Source organism: Triticum aestivum, chromosome 2D (assembly GCF_018294505.1).
Source record: "Triticum aestivum cultivar Chinese Spring chromosome 2D, IWGSC CS RefSeq v2.1, whole genome shotgun sequence".
Taxonomy (NCBI): Eukaryota; Viridiplantae; Streptophyta; class Magnoliopsida; order Poales; family Poaceae; genus Triticum; species Triticum aestivum.
The window spans coordinates 72,816,632-72,833,817 of record NC_057799.1 but is presented as its reverse complement, the minus strand read 5'-3'; the positions used below and the strand labels follow the sequence as shown (position 1 = coordinate 72,833,817).

The 17,186-nt window shown below is 46.6% G+C and overlaps 1 protein-coding gene across 1 annotated transcript; it reads right to left on the bottom strand.

Annotated features, from left to right (window-relative positions):
- Window positions 1–6,611: 6,611 nt before the first annotated feature.
- LOC123055663 (uncharacterized) lies at window positions 6,612–7,303 on the bottom strand. The gene is made up of 2 exons (XM_044479577.1): window positions 7,061–7,303; window positions 6,612–6,953 (listed from the first exon to the last, which is right to left on the bottom strand). Exons 1-2 carry the CDS (start codon window positions 7,238–7,240, stop codon window positions 6,612–6,614), a joined length of 522 nt encoding a protein of 173 aa, XP_044335512.1. The 5' UTR covers window positions 7,241–7,303.
- Window positions 7,304–17,186: the final 9,883 nt, after the last annotated feature.

Genomic DNA, 17,186 nt, shown 5'->3' with positions numbered 1-17,186 from the left:
TGGGTTGCACAACCGCTTGACTCAGCTGGGAGTTAATCTCCCGGATGACGCGGTCATTGACAGAATCCTCCAGTCGCTTCCACCAAGCTACAAGAGCTTTGTGATGAACTTCAATATGCAGGGGATGGAAAAGACCATTCCTGAGATATATTCAATGCTGAAATCAGCGGAGGTGGAGATCAGAAAAGAACATCAAGTGTTGATGGTGAATAAAACCACTAAGTTCAAGAAGGGCAAGGGTAAGAAGAACTTCAAGAAGGACGGCAAGGGAGTTGCCGCGCCCGGTAAACCAGTTACTGGGAAGAAGTCAAAGAATGGACCCAAGCCTGAAACTGAGTGCTTTTATTGCAAGGGAAGTGGTCACTGGAAGCGGAACTGCCCCAAATACTTAGCGGACAAGAAGGCCGGCAACACCAAAGGTATATGTGATATACATGTAATTGATGTGTACCTTACCAGTACTCGTAGTAGCTCCTGGGTATTTGATACCGGTGCGGTTGCTCATATTTGTAACTCAAAACAGGAACTACGGAATAAACGGAGACTGGCGAAGGACGAGGTGACGATGCGCGTCGGGAATGGTTCCAAGGTCGATGTGATCGCCGTCGGCACGCTACCTCTGCATCTACCCACGGGATTAGTTTTAAACCTCAATAATTGTTATTTAGTGCCAGCTTTGAGCATGAACATTGTATCTGGATCTCGTTTAATTCGAGATGGCTACTCATTTAAATCCGAGAATAATGGTTGTTCTATTTATTTGAGAGATATGTTTTATGGTCATGCCCCGCTGGTCAATGGTTTATTCTTGATGAATCTCGAACGTGATGTTACACATGTTCATAGTGTGAATACCAAAAGATGTAAAGTTGATAACGATAGTCCCACATACTTGTGGCACTGCCGCCTTGGTCACATTGGTGTCAAGCGCATGAAGAAGCTCCATGCAGATGGACTTTTGGAGTCTCTTGATTACGAATCATTTGACACGTGCGAACCATGCCTCATGGGTAAGATGACCAAGACTCCGTTCTCCGGAACAATGGAGCGAGCAACCAACTTATTGGAAATCATACATACCGATGTGTGCGGTCCAATGAGTGTTGAGGCTCGCGGAGGATATCGTTATGTTCTCACTCTCACTGATGACTTAAGTAGATATGGGTATGTCTACCTAATGAAACACAAGTCTGAAACCTTTGAAAAGTTCAAGGAATTTCAGAGTGAGGTTGAGAATCAACGTGACAGGAGAATAAAATTCTTACGATCAGATCGTGGTGGAGAATATTTAAGTCACGAATTTGGTGCACACTTAAGGAAATGTGGAATAGTTTCACAACTCACGCCGCCTGGAACACCTCAGAGAAACGGTGTGTCCGAACGTCGTAATCGCACTCTATTGGATATGGTGCGATCTATGATGTCTCTTACCGATTTACCGCTCTCATTTTGGGGCTATGCTTTAGAGACTGCCGCATTCACTTTAAATAGGGCTCCGTCGAAATCCGTTGAGACGACACCGTATGAATTATGGTTTGGGAAGAAACCTAAGCTGTCGTTTCTAAAAGTTTGGGGATGCGATGCTTATGTCAAGAAACTTCAACCTGAAAAGCTCGAACCCAAGTCGGAAAAATGCGTCTTCATAGGATACCCTAAGGAAACTATTGGGTATACCTTCTACCTCAGATCCGAAGGCAAGATCTTCGTTGCCAAGAACGGGTCCTTTCTAGAGAAGGAGTTTCTCTCGAAAGAATTGAGTGGGAGGAAAGTGGAACTTGATGAGGTGATAGTCACCCCTTCCGAACCGGAAAGTAGCGCAGCGCGGGAAGATGTTCCTGTGGTGCCTACACCGACTGGGGAGGAAGTTAATGATGATGATCATGAAGCTTCGGATCAAGTTACTACTGAACTTCGTAGGTCCACAAGGACACGTTCCGCACCAGAGTGGTACGGCAACCCTGTCCTGGAAATCATGTTGTTAGACAACGGTGAACCTTCGAACTATGAAGAAGCGATGGCGGGCCCGGATTCCGACAAATGGCTAAAAGCCATGAAATCCGAGATAGGATCCATGTATGAAAACGAAGTATGGACTTTGACTGACTTGCCCGATGATCGGCGAGCCATAGAAAACAAATGGATCTTTAAGAAGAAGACAGACGCGGATGGTAATGTGACCATCTACAAAGCTCGACTTGTCGCTAAGGGTTATCGACAAGTTCAAGGGGTTGACTACGATGAGACTTTCTCACCCGTAGCGAAGCTGAAGTCAGTCCGAATCATGTTAGCAATTGCCGCATACTATGATTATGAGATATGGCAGATGGACGTCAAAACGGCATTCCTTAACGGCTTCCTTAAGGAAGAGTTGTATATGATGCAGCCGGAAGGTTTTGTCGATCCTAAGAATGCTAACAAAGTATGCAAGCTCCAGCGCTCAATCTATGGGCTGGTGCAAGCATCTCGGAGTTGGAACATTCGCTTTGATGAGATGATCAAAGCGTTTGGGTTTACACAGACTTATGGAGAAGCCTGTGTTTACAAGAAAGTGAGTGGGAGCTCTGTAGCATTTCTCATATTATATGTGGATGACATATTATTGATGGGAAATGATATAGAATTCTTGGAAAGTATAAAGGCCTATTTGAATAAGTGTTTTTCAATGAAGGACCTTGGAGAAGCTGCTTATATATTAGGCATCAAGATCTATAGAGATAGATCAAGACGCCTCATTGGTCTTTCACAGAGTACATACCTTGACAAGATATTGAAGAAGTTCAATATGGATCAGTCCAAGAAGGGGTTCTTGCCTGTATTGCAAGGTGTGCAATTGAGCACGGCTCAATGCCCGACCACGGCAGAAGATAGAGAAAAGATGAGTGTCATCCCCTATGCCTCGGCCATAGGGTCTATTATGTATGCCATGCTGTGTACCAGACCTGATGTAAACCTTGCCGTAAGTTTGGTAGGAAGGTACCAAAGTAATCCCGGCATGGAACACTGGACAGCGGTCAAGAATATCCTGAAGTACCTGAAGAGGACTAAGGATATGTTTCTCGTTTATGGAGGTGACGAAGAGCTCGTCGTAAAGGGTTACGTCGACGCTAGCTTCGACACAGATCTGGATGACTCGAAGTCACAAACCGGATACGTGTATATTTTGAATGGAGGAGCAGTAAGCTGGTGCAGTTGCAAGCAAAGCGTCGTGGCGGGATCTACATGTGAAGCGGAGTACATGGCAGCCTCGGAGGCAGCACAGGAAGCAGTCTGGATGAAGGAGTTCATTACCGACCTAGGGGTGATTCCCAATGCGTCGGGCCCGATGACTCTCTTCTGTGACAACACTGGAGCTATTGCCCTTGCGAAGGAGCCCAGGTTTCACAGGAAGACCAGGCATATCAAGCGTCGCTTCAACTCCATTCGTGAAAGTGTTCAAAATGGAGACATAGATATTTGTAAAGTACATACGGACCTGAATGTAGCAGATCCGTTGACTAAACCTCTCCCTAGGGCAAAACATGATCAACACCAGGACGCAATGGGTGTTCGATTCATCACAATGTAACTAGATTATTGACTCTAGTGCAAGTGGGAGACTGTTGGAAATATGCCCTAGAGGCAATAATAAATGGTTATTATTATATTTCTTTGTTCATGATAATTGTCTATTGTTCATGCTATAATTGTGTTATCCGGAAATCGTAATACATGTGTGAATACATAGACCACAACGTGTCCCTAGTAAGCCTCTAGTTGACTAGCTCGTTGATCAACAGATAGTCATGGTTTCCTGACTATGGACATGGGATGTCATTGATAACCGGGATCACATCATTGGGAGAATGATGTGATGGACAAGACCCAATCCTAAGCATAGCATAAAAGATCGTGTAGTTTCGTTTGCTAGAGCTTTTCCAATGTCAAGTGTCTTTTCCTTAGACCATGAGATCGTGCAACTCCCGGATACCGTAGGAGTGCTTTGGGTGTGCCAAACGTCACAACGTAACTAGGTGACTATAAAGGTGCACTACGGGTATCTCCGAAAGTGTCTGTTGGGTTGGCACGGATCGAGACTGGGATTTGTCACTCCGTGTGACGGAGAGGTATCTCTGGGCCCACTCGGTAATGCATCATCATAATGAGCTCAATGTGACTAAGGCGTTAGTCACGGGATCATGCATTGCGGTACGAGTAAAGAGACTTGCCGGTAACGAGATTGAACAAGGTATTGGGATACCGACGATCGAATCTCGGGCAAGTAACATACCGATTGACAAAGGGAATTGCATACGGGATTGATTGAATCCTCGACATCGTGGTTCATCCGATGAGATCATCGTGGAACATGTGGGAGCCAACATGGGTATCCAGATCCCGCTGTTGGTTATTGACCGGAGAGGCGTCTCGGTCATGTCTGCATGTCTCCCGAACCCGTAGGGTCTACACACTTAAGGTTCGGTGACGCTAGGGTTGTAGAGATATGTGTATGCGGAAACCCAAAAGTTGTTCGGAGTCCCGGATGAGATCCCGGACCTCACGAGGAGTTCCGGAATGGTCCGGAGGTGAAGAATTATATATAGGAAGTCAAGTTTGGGCCACCGGGAAAGTTTCGAGGGTTACTGGTATTGTACCGGGACCACCGGAAGGGTCCCGGGGGTCCACCGGGTGGGGCCACCTATCCCGGAGGGCCCCGTGGGCTGAAGTGGGAAGGGAACCAGCCCCTAGTGGGCTGGACGCCCCCCCATGGGCCTCTCCCCTGCGCCTAGGGTTGGAAACCCTAGGGTGGGGGCGCCCCACTTGCCTTGGGGTGCAAGGCACCCCCCTTGGCCGCCGCCCCCACCCTAGATGGGTTGTGGCCAGCGCCCCCCCTCCCAGGTGGCCTATATAAAAGGGGGGAGGGAGGGCAGCAACATCACAGCCTTGGGCGCCTCCCTTCTCCCCTGCTACACCTCTCTCTCTCGCAGAAGCTCGGCGAAGCCCTGCCGACATCCCGCTGCATCCACCACCACGCCGTCGTGCTGCTGGATCTCCATCAACCTCTCCTTCCCCCTTGCTGGATCAAGAAGGAGGAGATGTTGCTGCACCGTACGTGTGTTGAACGCGGAGGTGCCGTCCGTTCGGCACTCGGTCATCGGTGATTTGAATCACGGCGAGTACGACTCCGTCATCCACGTTCATTGGAACGCTTCCGCTCACGATCTACAAGGGTATGTAGATGCACTCCTTTCCCCTCGTTGCTAGTATACTCCATAGATGCATCTTGGTGAGCGTAGGAAAATTTTAAAAATTATGGTACGATTCCCAACACCACCTCCACGAGCAGTACGATGGCAACGCCAACGGCTTCGGCATCGGCCTCTACGTCACCTTCACCAACCCCTACGACGCTCACCACCTCCTCGGCGAGGTGTTCTGGTGTGGATGCGAGTTTATCGCGTTCACGACCTACAACATCTTCACCAACTTCCACCACATCTTCCCTCACCCCAACGGCATGCACACCCTCCCCTACCAGATGTCGGAGAACGACGAGTGAGGGGCGCCGGCTAAGGAGGAGGGGCCAAGGAGTTGTTCGAGTGCGAGTCTTTCTATCTAACTAGCTTGTGTTTGTGTTGGTTCGGGCGTGTGTGCCCGTGTCTTCTATCTATCTAGTTTTAATTATTTTCCTTTCATGTTTTATGAACTATATGTTGTAAGGTGATGCCCCTCTATATGTTCTATCTATCTATGCTACTAGGGTACCCGATGCCCCTCTCTTGTGCTATCTATTAATGTTTTTTCGGGCCTAAAGTTTCTCCATTGCATTTTATTTATGTGGCCATGTGAACTAAAAAATGCACTAAAACATGATCCAATCATATAAGTTGTTGTTAGCACGTGTCTAGTTAATTATCTTCCTTTTATGTTTTATGCACTATATGTTGTAAGGGGATGCCCCTCTATGTTGTAAGGAGATGCTACTAGGGGCACACTAGATGTCTTTTTTTTTGAGAGGGGCACAACCTTTTTCGGTTGAAACACACGAGTAAAAACTTTGAAAACACCATAGCACAAATCAAATTTTTTAAAAAATGATGCTTGGTTGAAATAAACTAGAACCAAACAGTTGCAACTTTTTTGGTTCACAAAGACTGCAAGTTAGACTGCTAACTAGAACCAACCTTTTGTTTTAGCCGAAACAACACGGGACCCTACCATCGGACACGATAGCTTATGCATAAAAATAGCTCAAATAATTATCAGATGAGTTATCTCAAAAAAGGTGACTGCAGAAATTTAAAATTTGTGAAATAACCTAAAGCCGAAAAGATATATCGATGTCAATGACCGTGTGCACTTTTTTTTGCACTAGCTACACTTCTTTTATCAATGGGCCTGGGTATGTTCTATTCGGCCCTGCCTAACTTCTATATGGGCCTGGCCTTTTCGGGCAACTGTGGACGGACCTTTTTTTCTTTTCTCTCTCTATCACTGAAACTGAAACTGATGACGAACTGAAGAACTGAAAAAAGGGGCCGAAACAGAGTGGAGAAGACATGCCGAATTCGTACAGCGCAACACTTTTATTCAAATATCCATATCATTACGATTACAAATGATACCCAATCTATTCACTTACGACTAATTATCATCACATAAACAAATGCGAGAGCAATTACACAAACATAAAAAAGTCCGGCCATCAGCCCCATCAAATTGCCCTGCTTCTGCAACTTGATGAGTTTCTTCATCTGCTTGTTCAGCTTCTTCAGCTCTGCCGTCACTCCTGCATCCCCCACAGTAGCACCAATGGAATGGGCGGATCGAGGGGCCCCAGATCCAGACGCGCCCGATCCAAACTTGCCCAACTTCTCCGCCTCCAACGGTAAATCGAGCTCCCCTGATGCACCCTCCAGTTGAATCCGCTCTATGTACTCATCTAGCCACTCAAAATGGGTGCATTGCTTCAATTTCTGAAATCGTAAAGATGAACCCTAAATCCCAAATCCGATGAAAAATGGGAAAATATGAAATTGGGAGACAAAAATCAAAATTGGCATATTGAGAAGTAAAATCTCACCTTTCCCTGCTCTGGTTTGCTCTCGCATTTCACGAATTCCCGCCCAAGGTTGCCATTCTTGTCGGTGGTTATGACTAGCCGCTTCAGGGGTGCGATACGTGGGCATGCAGGGCACCTTGTCATGGGCACTGCGCCATAGCGCGGCCATGAGCGGCGGGAGGCTGAAGCGGAGCTCGACATCGCTAGGTCGCGGCCCGGAACGGCGTTGTTGCGCGTCGTCGCCGGAGAAGAAGAAGAACAACGGTCGGGTAGGGGGGGCGGGGGAGGATGGGCTCGGGTGCTGCACAGCTCGGTGTCCTCTTGTACCAATGCTGACCTGGATAAGTTAGTGGGTCCCACGCTGTGGGTCCCGCTCACCTAACCAATGCTGAGTTGGATAAGTTAGTGGGCCCCATGTTGTGGGCCCGCTCACCTGATTCGAGTTTTAAACATGTGTCTTTGGATTAGGCAGCAGTGTCGCGTTGGAGCTATTTTTTCCAACGCAGATGTCGCATGAGAGCTATTACAACCAACGACATCGCATGAGAGACAATTCACACCAACGACGTCGCATGGGAGCTATTCGCCCCCGTGGGTGAGAGGACAGAAGGAGACGTCGGATTGCCCGAGGCGAGCGAGGAAGGAGGAGGCCGACTGCAGCGATTTCTTTGGGATAGACACGGGATCGACATCGAGGTGGTTGGGATTTGGGGGCGATGGGGCACGACGAAATTGTCCCCGCCAACGAGAGCGGTGGCGCCCATCGACATGACATGGGCATTCTGGCAAGCGCACACTCCGCCGAGCCCTCCTCCTCCTCCTTGACCTGCGCGGCCGTGCCTCTCGTCCTAGACCTTCTTCGCTGCCTGCACCGTTGTGGTGCAGTGCCGGTCCCGACCATGCGTACCCTGCGGCCATGGCGAAAGGTCCATAGTTGCCGGGATCGGGGAACGAGGCAGCGACCCTTGAACCGGGTTCGTCGTCCCGCATCGAGGGTCGGGGTCGACGAGGGGAACGACCAGAGCCGATGTCGGGGACGCGACCCCGGACGCTAGGATACGGACCACTTCAGCGACAACAAAAATCAAAACATCTCGATTCCAATTTACCATCGCAGACAGAAACAGGAGGTATTGATTCATCGAGACGCTGAGATTTACCAGGAGTCCATGGCGTCCAGGCGTTGTGGTGCTTCCTCACCGCGCCGCTGTACGAGCTGCTGCGGCGCGTCGGGAGCCTCGTCGGCGAGGCGGCGCGCTCGGGCAGGGTGAGGGCCGGCGTCGCCGTAGAGCTCGAGCTGCTCACGGAGCGGAGCAACCTCTGGGACGCGCCGGCCGATGTCATACTGGGCTACGGCGCGCGGTTCATGAAGTTCATCCGCAGATGTCGCATGCTTTATGTGGCTTGCACTTGTATTTGGATGTTCCACACTTTCCTCGATCATGGAAAAAACAGCCAAGTATAGGTAACGTAGATAAGTGGCTTACCTACAATCAAGCCATGTAATTAGCGATCTGCTACCAGTATAATGGAATCAATCAATTTCATCCTTTTTTCTGTCACGGTGATTTATAGATTCCTAACTAATGCACCTCCTGCGTTCCTCGACACGCCCCATCATTCCCGGGTCATCGTTCCCAAATTGATTGGGTCACGTTCCACCTATCGATCAGTTTGCTCGAAAGATGTATACCCCCATCGTTCCATGCTATTCCTACCTGGCGATTCTCGACCCTCGTTCCCGTCCCTCGACCCCATCGTCCCGGGAACTTGGCAACTATGGAAAGGTCCACGGGCGGGGCGGCACATAAAAGATGGGCGTAGAGGGAGTCACTCGCACGGAAGAGGAGGTATCGGGGGTTCGCCGGAGAGTGCGTCGTCCTATGGACAGGGAGGCGCTTGGTGGGCGTGGGAGACGGGGTGCGGATGGGTCTTGTCTGGGGAAGCGGAAAGTCTGGGTGGAGTTGGAGATCGTGCGAGTCGAGGGTGGATGTTTCCTTTGATCTATTTTTGCGTGGGGTAGTATGAGGGAGATTCTTTTCCATATAAAAGTAGAGATTCTGTTTTAATAGTACAGATTTGATCTTCATAAATTAATTAAAGATTGATCACGATTTATTCTATTCCATATAAAAGTTACCAAATACACTGAAAATTGATCTTATTGGCAGATAAAATCGGTTTAAATAGATCGTGGGTAAAATCCTATTTAAATGTGTTGGCAGGATAAAAAAAACGGTGGGAAGAATTAACCGGAGTGAGGCGAGACTACCAACTCAGACATTAGGAGTTGGGCGCAGGAGACGGGGTGCAGATGGGTTGTGTCTGGGGAAGCGGAAAGTCCGGGTGGAGGTGGAGATCGTGCGAGTAGAGGGTGGATGTTTCCTTCGATCTATTTTTGCATGGGGTAGTACGAGGGAGATTCTTTTCCATATAAAAGTAGAGATTATGTTTTAATAGTATAGATTTGATATTCAGAAATTAATTAAAGATTGATCATGATTTATTCTTTTCCATATAAAAGTTACCAAATAAACTGAAAATTGATCTTATTGGCAGATAAAATCGGTTTAAATAGATCGTGGGTAAAATACAGTTTAAATGTGTTGGTGGGATAAAAAAACAGTGAGGAAGAATTAACTGGAGTGAGGCGAGACTACCAACTCAGACATTAGGAGTTGAGATATGACACTACCCATTATCTCTACTCCTAATGTCTCAGTTGGTAGTCTCCGTTCCGGGTTTATTTTCGTCCCACCAAACCCGGTTTTTTTTGTCCTCATTCCCCCCTCCCACGTACCAGCGCCGAACCAATAAAAAAGGACGCCGATAACTGCTACACGTGTGGGCGTTAAGGAATCTGCCCACACGTTCTGTGTGGTGCCTAAAAGGACCAGCCCACACGTCTGTGTGTGGGCAAAACAACTAGCGCCCACACGCCTCTTTTTTCCCTCCCGGTCCCTCTTACACGCGTGCGTGTGGGCGAAATAGATAACGCCCACACGCCCGGTACGTCAGGCCTCGTACCTCGTGGTCCCACACGCCCCACGTGACACTTTACCGCGCGCCCGCAGTTGCCATGGGCCGGACCCTCGTCCATGTTCGTTTAAGTGCAGTTGCCATGTCGCTGAACTACGGTTGCCATGTCGGACAACTACAGTTGCCATGTTTGCTCAACTGCAGTTGCCATCTCAGGTCAAAGTTCCAGATTGCCATTTTTTGGACAACTACAGCGGTTGCCATGTGTGGTCTGGTCTACTGCAGTTGCCATGATTTCAAAACTTTAGGAGTTGCCACCTACTAACACTAGGCAGTTGCCATGTATCGCTACAAAAAAAGGCATGAAAAAAAAACATGTTCGGGTAAAAGAGAGAGTTGCCATGTGCTCACAAGCACGCTAGGGCAGTTGCCATGTAAAAAGAAAGAGTTGCCATCTGCTTACGTGCACGCTAGGGCAGTTTGCCATGTACCATGCAAAACATATGGCAACTGACATGTTCGGGTAAAAAAAAGAGTGTTGCCATCTGCCTGCAATCACACTAGGGCAGTTGCCATGTACACTGCAAAACGCATGGCAACTGGCAGCTTGAGTGTGGGAGAGGAGGCGGGCGTGTGGGCGAGATGGCAAACGCCCACACACCAGCCCTTGTGCGTGACTGAAAACTGGTGTGTGGGCGAACTGCTAAACGCCCACACACCGGCCCCTCCGTGTGGTAAAACGGATGTGTGGGCGACCTCTCTCACACACCACACACGCGAGTTGTCCTACGTGGCATACAAAATCAACTAATTCGTGCCAAAATTCGTGCAGAAGTTACTGGACGGTGATGGAGGCGTGTGGGTGAGTTGGCTAACGCCCACACGTGTGGGCGTTACACTTTCCGATAAAAAAAAGATGCCCATGCGAGGTTCCTACACGCTTGATTCCCACCTCCCACACGGTCGATCCAGAAAAAAACCGGGGAAAAAAATCTAAAAAAAACCTACGAAAAAAAACCAACACTATCCCCACCCCACCCCACGCCACGCACTATCCCCTCCAGCCCACCCGCACGCACGTGTGACGATCCCCTCACCGCCGCCCCTCTCCGGATCGCCGCCACCGCCACCGCCGCTCCGGATCGCCGCCGCCGCCGCCGTCTCTCCGGATCGCCGCCGCCGCCGCCGTCTCTACGGATCGCCGCCGCCGCCGCTGTCTCTCCGGATCGCCACCGCCGTCTCTCGGAGCAGGTACGATGAATCCCTTACACTCTCACTTCTCGACTTGATTTGGTGCGCCTTTTGTGTTGATTTTGGTGTGATTTACTTTTTTGCTTGTAGGAGAGGCCAGGCTGTAGCAGCTGCGGTCGTGGCGTCGTGCGCGTGGCATCGACGCATGTGAGAATCTATCCATGGCTGTCTCGTGGGCCGAGCGTCAAGGTGATGGTCGCCGAGAGATCTCTCCACGCCCCCTCAAGGGATGGGAAGTGGCGGGCAGAGTACCTCCCCCGTGCATGTCAGGTTTCTGATCCACCCCTAATTCCATTATACACTGCTACATCTTATTTGCCATCTACTCACAACATTGCAAGATGTGGCATGGCCTAACAGGATGAGATTACAAAGACTGAGGTGACAGAATCTAGCCGTGTCATGGGCAAGCCGGTTGGCAACATTGTGACATGACATCAGTCGTGTGCGTTAAAATCACGAACGACGGTGCTTGCTTTCATAACCTAATATATTTCTCTCACATGGAAAATATATAAGTATGGTTGTTTATAACTATATGCACTGGACATGTGTTCTATCTCAGTAATGTGAATGTTTGCTGCATTACTCATTTACCCATTCTGGTAATATTTTCTCTGAGTTTTTAGTCCACAAACCAATGTTTAGTCTCTGGAAGAAAGTCAAGGTATTATGACGTATATATGTCTCATATCCTATAGATTTTGGTCTGCCTTTTTCTTTGCTTACGGGGATGCACCTGATTAGTTTGTTTCACCTGTTTGATAAATAGTATTCTTCACAATATAATTTTATTTCACGGTGTCTACTCAACGAATTGCTTGCGAGTGTGTGTTTTCACAAATGGTGCAGAATAAACTCCCAATTAAATCCTTGGATATGAGACATATAATTTTATTTTGCAGAGTTGCCCACACTTTAAATTGCAACTGTGTGGTGATCAGGACATTCTGTGTTGCTTGGACAACCGAGCTGAGATGGCGATGCCACCACCTATTTGTATCTGTACACGACCTCCGGTGATGATTTCTGTGAGTGCCTAAACATATATCCTATGCTCTTCAAATTGTAGGGTTTGAGGTTTTCATTCCTCCCCCCTTCCAGTTCTTGTGCTGAGCACCTTCAATTCCCCTTTCCCCTGCTCGAAGGAATTGGCATCTCCGTTAGTGACCCCGAGTAGTGATGCAAGGATGTATTGCTTGCTTTCCTTCGAACCTTCTCCAAAGATTTTCAAATAGTTATACTTTGATTCAGAGCTCGTTGTGTTTTACTGTATATGCAGTTTGTTCTTATGAATTTCTCCGAGCAGGTAGATCCTTTAGGGTTACTAACTTACTGTGAACAATTGTGTTGTCTTGTTCATGTAGTTTCCAAAAATGAAGAAGCTTGTCGTTCAACTGATGACAAAACACCTAGAGTACATGCAAAAATTACTACTTCCTCATTTACATCAAACTCATTGATACGACAAAGGGAAGATTTTGGGTGGCAAGGTATATGATTAGATCGTGTGTAATCTTCTAGATGCATTTATTCTATGCTTCCATTGTGTTCTTTAGACATGCCTCTTTTCGTTATTTTACATCAGTTAACTGAAGTTCATATTATTCTATTATCTGATTGTAGCTTCAAAGTTTGATTACAGCAGAGTCATTGATACGACATACACAGTTTGTGAATTTACCTACTACTACGAGTTACGTCATATAGCAATGTTTTGTTGCCTAGAAAAATATTGCATGAAACGCCTAATGTCTTGTGAATGTGTATAGTAGCTACCAGTAGGTGGTCAAACTGTACACCTTCTTTAAAGCATGAATAAGGTGCTAGCTTATGTGCTGCAGTTGCATTGTTCAGATGCAATGTGTTTTCGCTCAGCGGGAGCACTTCTTCTGATTATTTATAATTTTTAGTTTGCTTCTTATAATTCTAAGACAATTTTTGCGACTTGGAATCTATAGCATCCCCTTTTCTCACTGGAAATGACATGTAAGAACAAACCAGTTCCGGTTCTGGCATAGTTATGATGGTTGAAGTGTATGTCCATATGATTTAGTATATGCATGGGAGTACCTGCTAAACGATGAAGCATATTGTGTCGTGTTAGCTCCATCTAGCTTTACTCTGGAATTCTGTATCTAGCTTTTGTATGTTGTATTCCCTTTCGCCGCGTCTACATACTTGATGAAGCTTTTTTCTGATTGCAAAGTACGTGCAAGTCAGTAGTGAACACTCTATATCGTTGTTCCAGAAAAGTAAGTTTCAGCAATTTCCGCAACATTTCATGTCCGTTCCATGTAGTAGTTTTTGCGGAATTATATTGATGATTTCCTTTTACCTTCATATTTGCTTAGTCTTCTTAGCAAACACAAAAAGCTTTGCGTCTTGAAGCGTTGATAGAAGCGAACATAATTCATGATACAAGCCTAATACTCTGAAAATATTTTTACGGTTCACTATTCCTATGAGGGGAGTGAGTGGAGACAGCCATGAGTGCTCAACATGTCGAGCAGCTGCCGCCTATGAGGGGAGTGAGTGGAGACGGACAAATATGTGCGACGGAGGGGCGATAGAAGCTCGAACGGAAGGTTCGTCGCCAGCATCGAAGCAATCTATGGCCTGATCGACCCTAAAGCTCTTGCATGTATGCGAAGGTGTGTCATTATTAAGAAGTCCAATCTTTGGAAACTCAGCATGCTAGGAAATTCTCTCTAGCCAATTTTGTATGTAGTTGGGAGCATTGCTAATTTCTGTCAACACGAATGTTATCTGGACTATTTATATAGCTACCATGCGCTAAACAAATTGTTGGATTAATGTAACACTCCTGAATAGATTGGTGTGTGTGCCATGTCATTTCGTCTGGTTTACACTACCATAATCATTCTGTCAGTGCCTGATCTATTAATACTGATTTGAGAGAAAATGCTTCCAAAATGTTATCTTGACAGCAACATTGTAGCTATTTTGTTCCGGCATGTATGATAAGCATAGGTGCCAATTTTGGATAGATGATAGATTGTTAGCTATGTTGATTCCATATTTTAATGACTATTGAGAATTATGATGGGCTTGGATTAGAGGACTGGACTGTTGCAAATGGTTATGGTGTGAATCAGATTCATACTAAAGGGACTCTTGTGGTTGCAGGTGACCGGGGGCAGATTGTCGGCATTCGCCCCACTATGGGCAATCTATGTGATGATCTGCTCTCCGCAATGGAAGCCAGGAATGAGCGGCAAGATCTCTTCGGGGGAAGAATTGACTGCGGGGGAATGGTGGATCTTGGTGGAGTTTGCTTTAGCCGGTGAGGGACGAGCTTGAGTTGTGTAGGGGAAGGAAAGAGCTTAGGTTTCCTGATCCAGCTAATAAAGCAAGCAGTCCATTTAACAGCAAGACAATGACATATCTATATGTACCTTGAGCGCTACATTTTCTAGCAGCAAGATAATAGCACATCCTTATGCACCTTGAGAATTTCATTTTCTACATGCGCTTGTACTACTATTCCGGGACTTACCAACCGGGACAAAAGCCCCCTTTTCTACTAGTGCAGGTGGTGGCCGAGGATGGCCACGAGCAGTTGGGTTGGGCATTTGTCAACGTGATGGCGTCGTTGCTCAAGGTACCAACACCCTTGTTTTGACCCAATGTTTCTCGGCTAGCTGTGCATGGCTGGGACTGTTTCGTGCATCTGGGCGACGGCTCATGCCATCCACTTCCAAAGCAATAAGGTAGCCATCCATGTCACGGTTGCTTGTTGTTAGTGTTTTTTTGGATTCCATAGGTGTTCCTTAATGCAACAATCATTTTCAATTAGGACGGGAGTCTGAAAAATGTTGTAAGGTTATCGCCATTTTTTAAAACTACAGAAGTCTGAAGATTAGAAGCATGATCTTTTATTTTTCATGTTGCTCTACCTCTGTTGTGTCAAATCGTAGGAACTTTTATCACATATGTTCGTGCGCAGTATGCTAATTTATCCTTGATGGCAAATAATCCGAACAAAATATTCGGAAGTACTGGAGGCCTCGCCAGAGTAGGGGGAAAACTGTGGGAGTGGACGCACATCATGTAGGCGAGACGACAGAGTTTGCGGTCATACTGGCCATGAGTGGGCATAAACGAGTTTACACTAATTACTTTACATTAATATATTGTTGTTTGCAGACTTGAAAGGAGAAAATATTGGCAAAAAGCCCCTCAAAATTCATAGTGTGGGTGTAGAAGGTTTGGGGATTTTGAGCCGGATGGGCCATTGATGGTTGCGGTTGGCTTGGATAGGAAAGGTAAAGATAGTAAGTGAAGAGGAGCAGGAGCAGGAGAACGAAGACAAAGTGGTTTATAGGCAGAAAACAATTAAGAATGTTGCTTAATGTGCATGAGGATCCATACAATGTATATTTGACACGATTAAAGTTGACTCATGTCGAGCCAGGGAAGGTAGAGATAGTAAGTGAAGAGGAGCAGGAGAACGAAGACGAAGAAGAACAGTGGTTTATAGGCAGAAAACAATTAAGAATGTTGCTTAATGTGCATTAGGATCCATACAATGTATATTTGACACGATTAAAGTTGACTCATGTCGAGCCTCAGGGTGGTGGTGGAGCGGTCATGGTGGACGGGTGGCTGCGGCCGCCGTGTAGTTGTGGAGCAGGTCCTGGGAGAGATGTGGTTGGCGAGCCCGTGCTGGAAGGAAAGTGCCGCCGGTAGGCAAGGTAGGGTGGATGGTGACCATCATGCTGTTTTCGAGTGAGCGAGGTGTCCGCCATCGCGCAGGCAAAGAAGTCGAAGCCTGAGTCAAGGTTGGCCACCGTGGTTGGCGTGAAAGTTGACGGACCCGAAGGCCGGTGAGGAAGACATTTTTATTGTAATTGCTCAAATATCGTGTGAATGAAACTAAAGACAATATTTCTGATATTGTGCAAGAATTTGTTAAACGCATTAAATAGATATTAATTTGTAACAATTTTTTAGTTCGATCATTGCTCTATATGTATGCATTGTCAAATTGCCTTTTGTTAACAATTTACAATGTAAGTGAAGTGGACTTAAATTATTATTCGATTATACCTGTGCTATCTTTTTTTAGTGTGAAATATAACATGCATTATGTTTACATAATTCCAGCAAAATATTTCAAAAGCCCGTGGCAACGCACGGGCATTGTACTAGTAAAGGTAATAACATAGACTAGTAACATATACATGTTACTAGTCTATGTACTCTTACTCTCCACTATGACCAGCCTTATGAGACGATAAAACTGTATAAGTGAGCTACCAATGGCTGAACTTATTGCAGTTGGTAGCTAGTTTATCTGGTGGCAATGATGAAAGTTTATCAAAGGTGAAACATTCCGTCAACCAGATCGAACGGCAATGTCCATCAAAGTTCTAGCAACAAACTTTCCCCATGCTGCAACTCCTAACCGACCAGTGATGAAACGTGATCACATGTGGCAAAAATCAAAGAGAGGGATAGTTAAAATTAATGTGGATGCATCCTTTTGTGCGGAAAATATGACGGGAGGTACGGGTGCAGTAGCTCGCGATGACCATGGCTTAATTTGTCGTGGTAGCCTCATGCTTTATACCGCATGTCCCTTCTGTGGATATGGCAGAAATAATGGCTATTCGCAATGGCTACTACATGCCAGCGAAGATTTGGTGCAGCTCACTAATCCTCGAATCTGATAGTTTGGTTGCTGCCGATGCACTAAATCAGGAAGAGTATTTAGGAGCGGAAGTGGTTGTGGTTTTGGAATGCAAAGAACTGGTGCTAAACTTGTCCGTGTCTGAAGTTATAAAATGGTCCCGTGAGGGTAATGGAGGAGCGGATAGCATTGCAAATTTTTTCCATAGTAGTAGATCTTCTAAAGTTGGGAATTGTTCAATCCCCCGGATTTTATTTCTCA

Bases quoted from the DNA above. Each gene is read 5' to 3' on its own strand.
- LOC123055663 (XM_044479577.1), bottom strand. From the start codon at position 7,240: ATGTCGAGCTCCGCTTCAGCCTCCCGCCGCTCATGGCCGCGCTATGGC. The intron at 6,954-7,060 runs GTGAGATTTTAC...TTACGATTTCAG, and splicing joins GCAAACCAGAGCAGGGAAAG to AAATTGAAGCAATGCACCCA.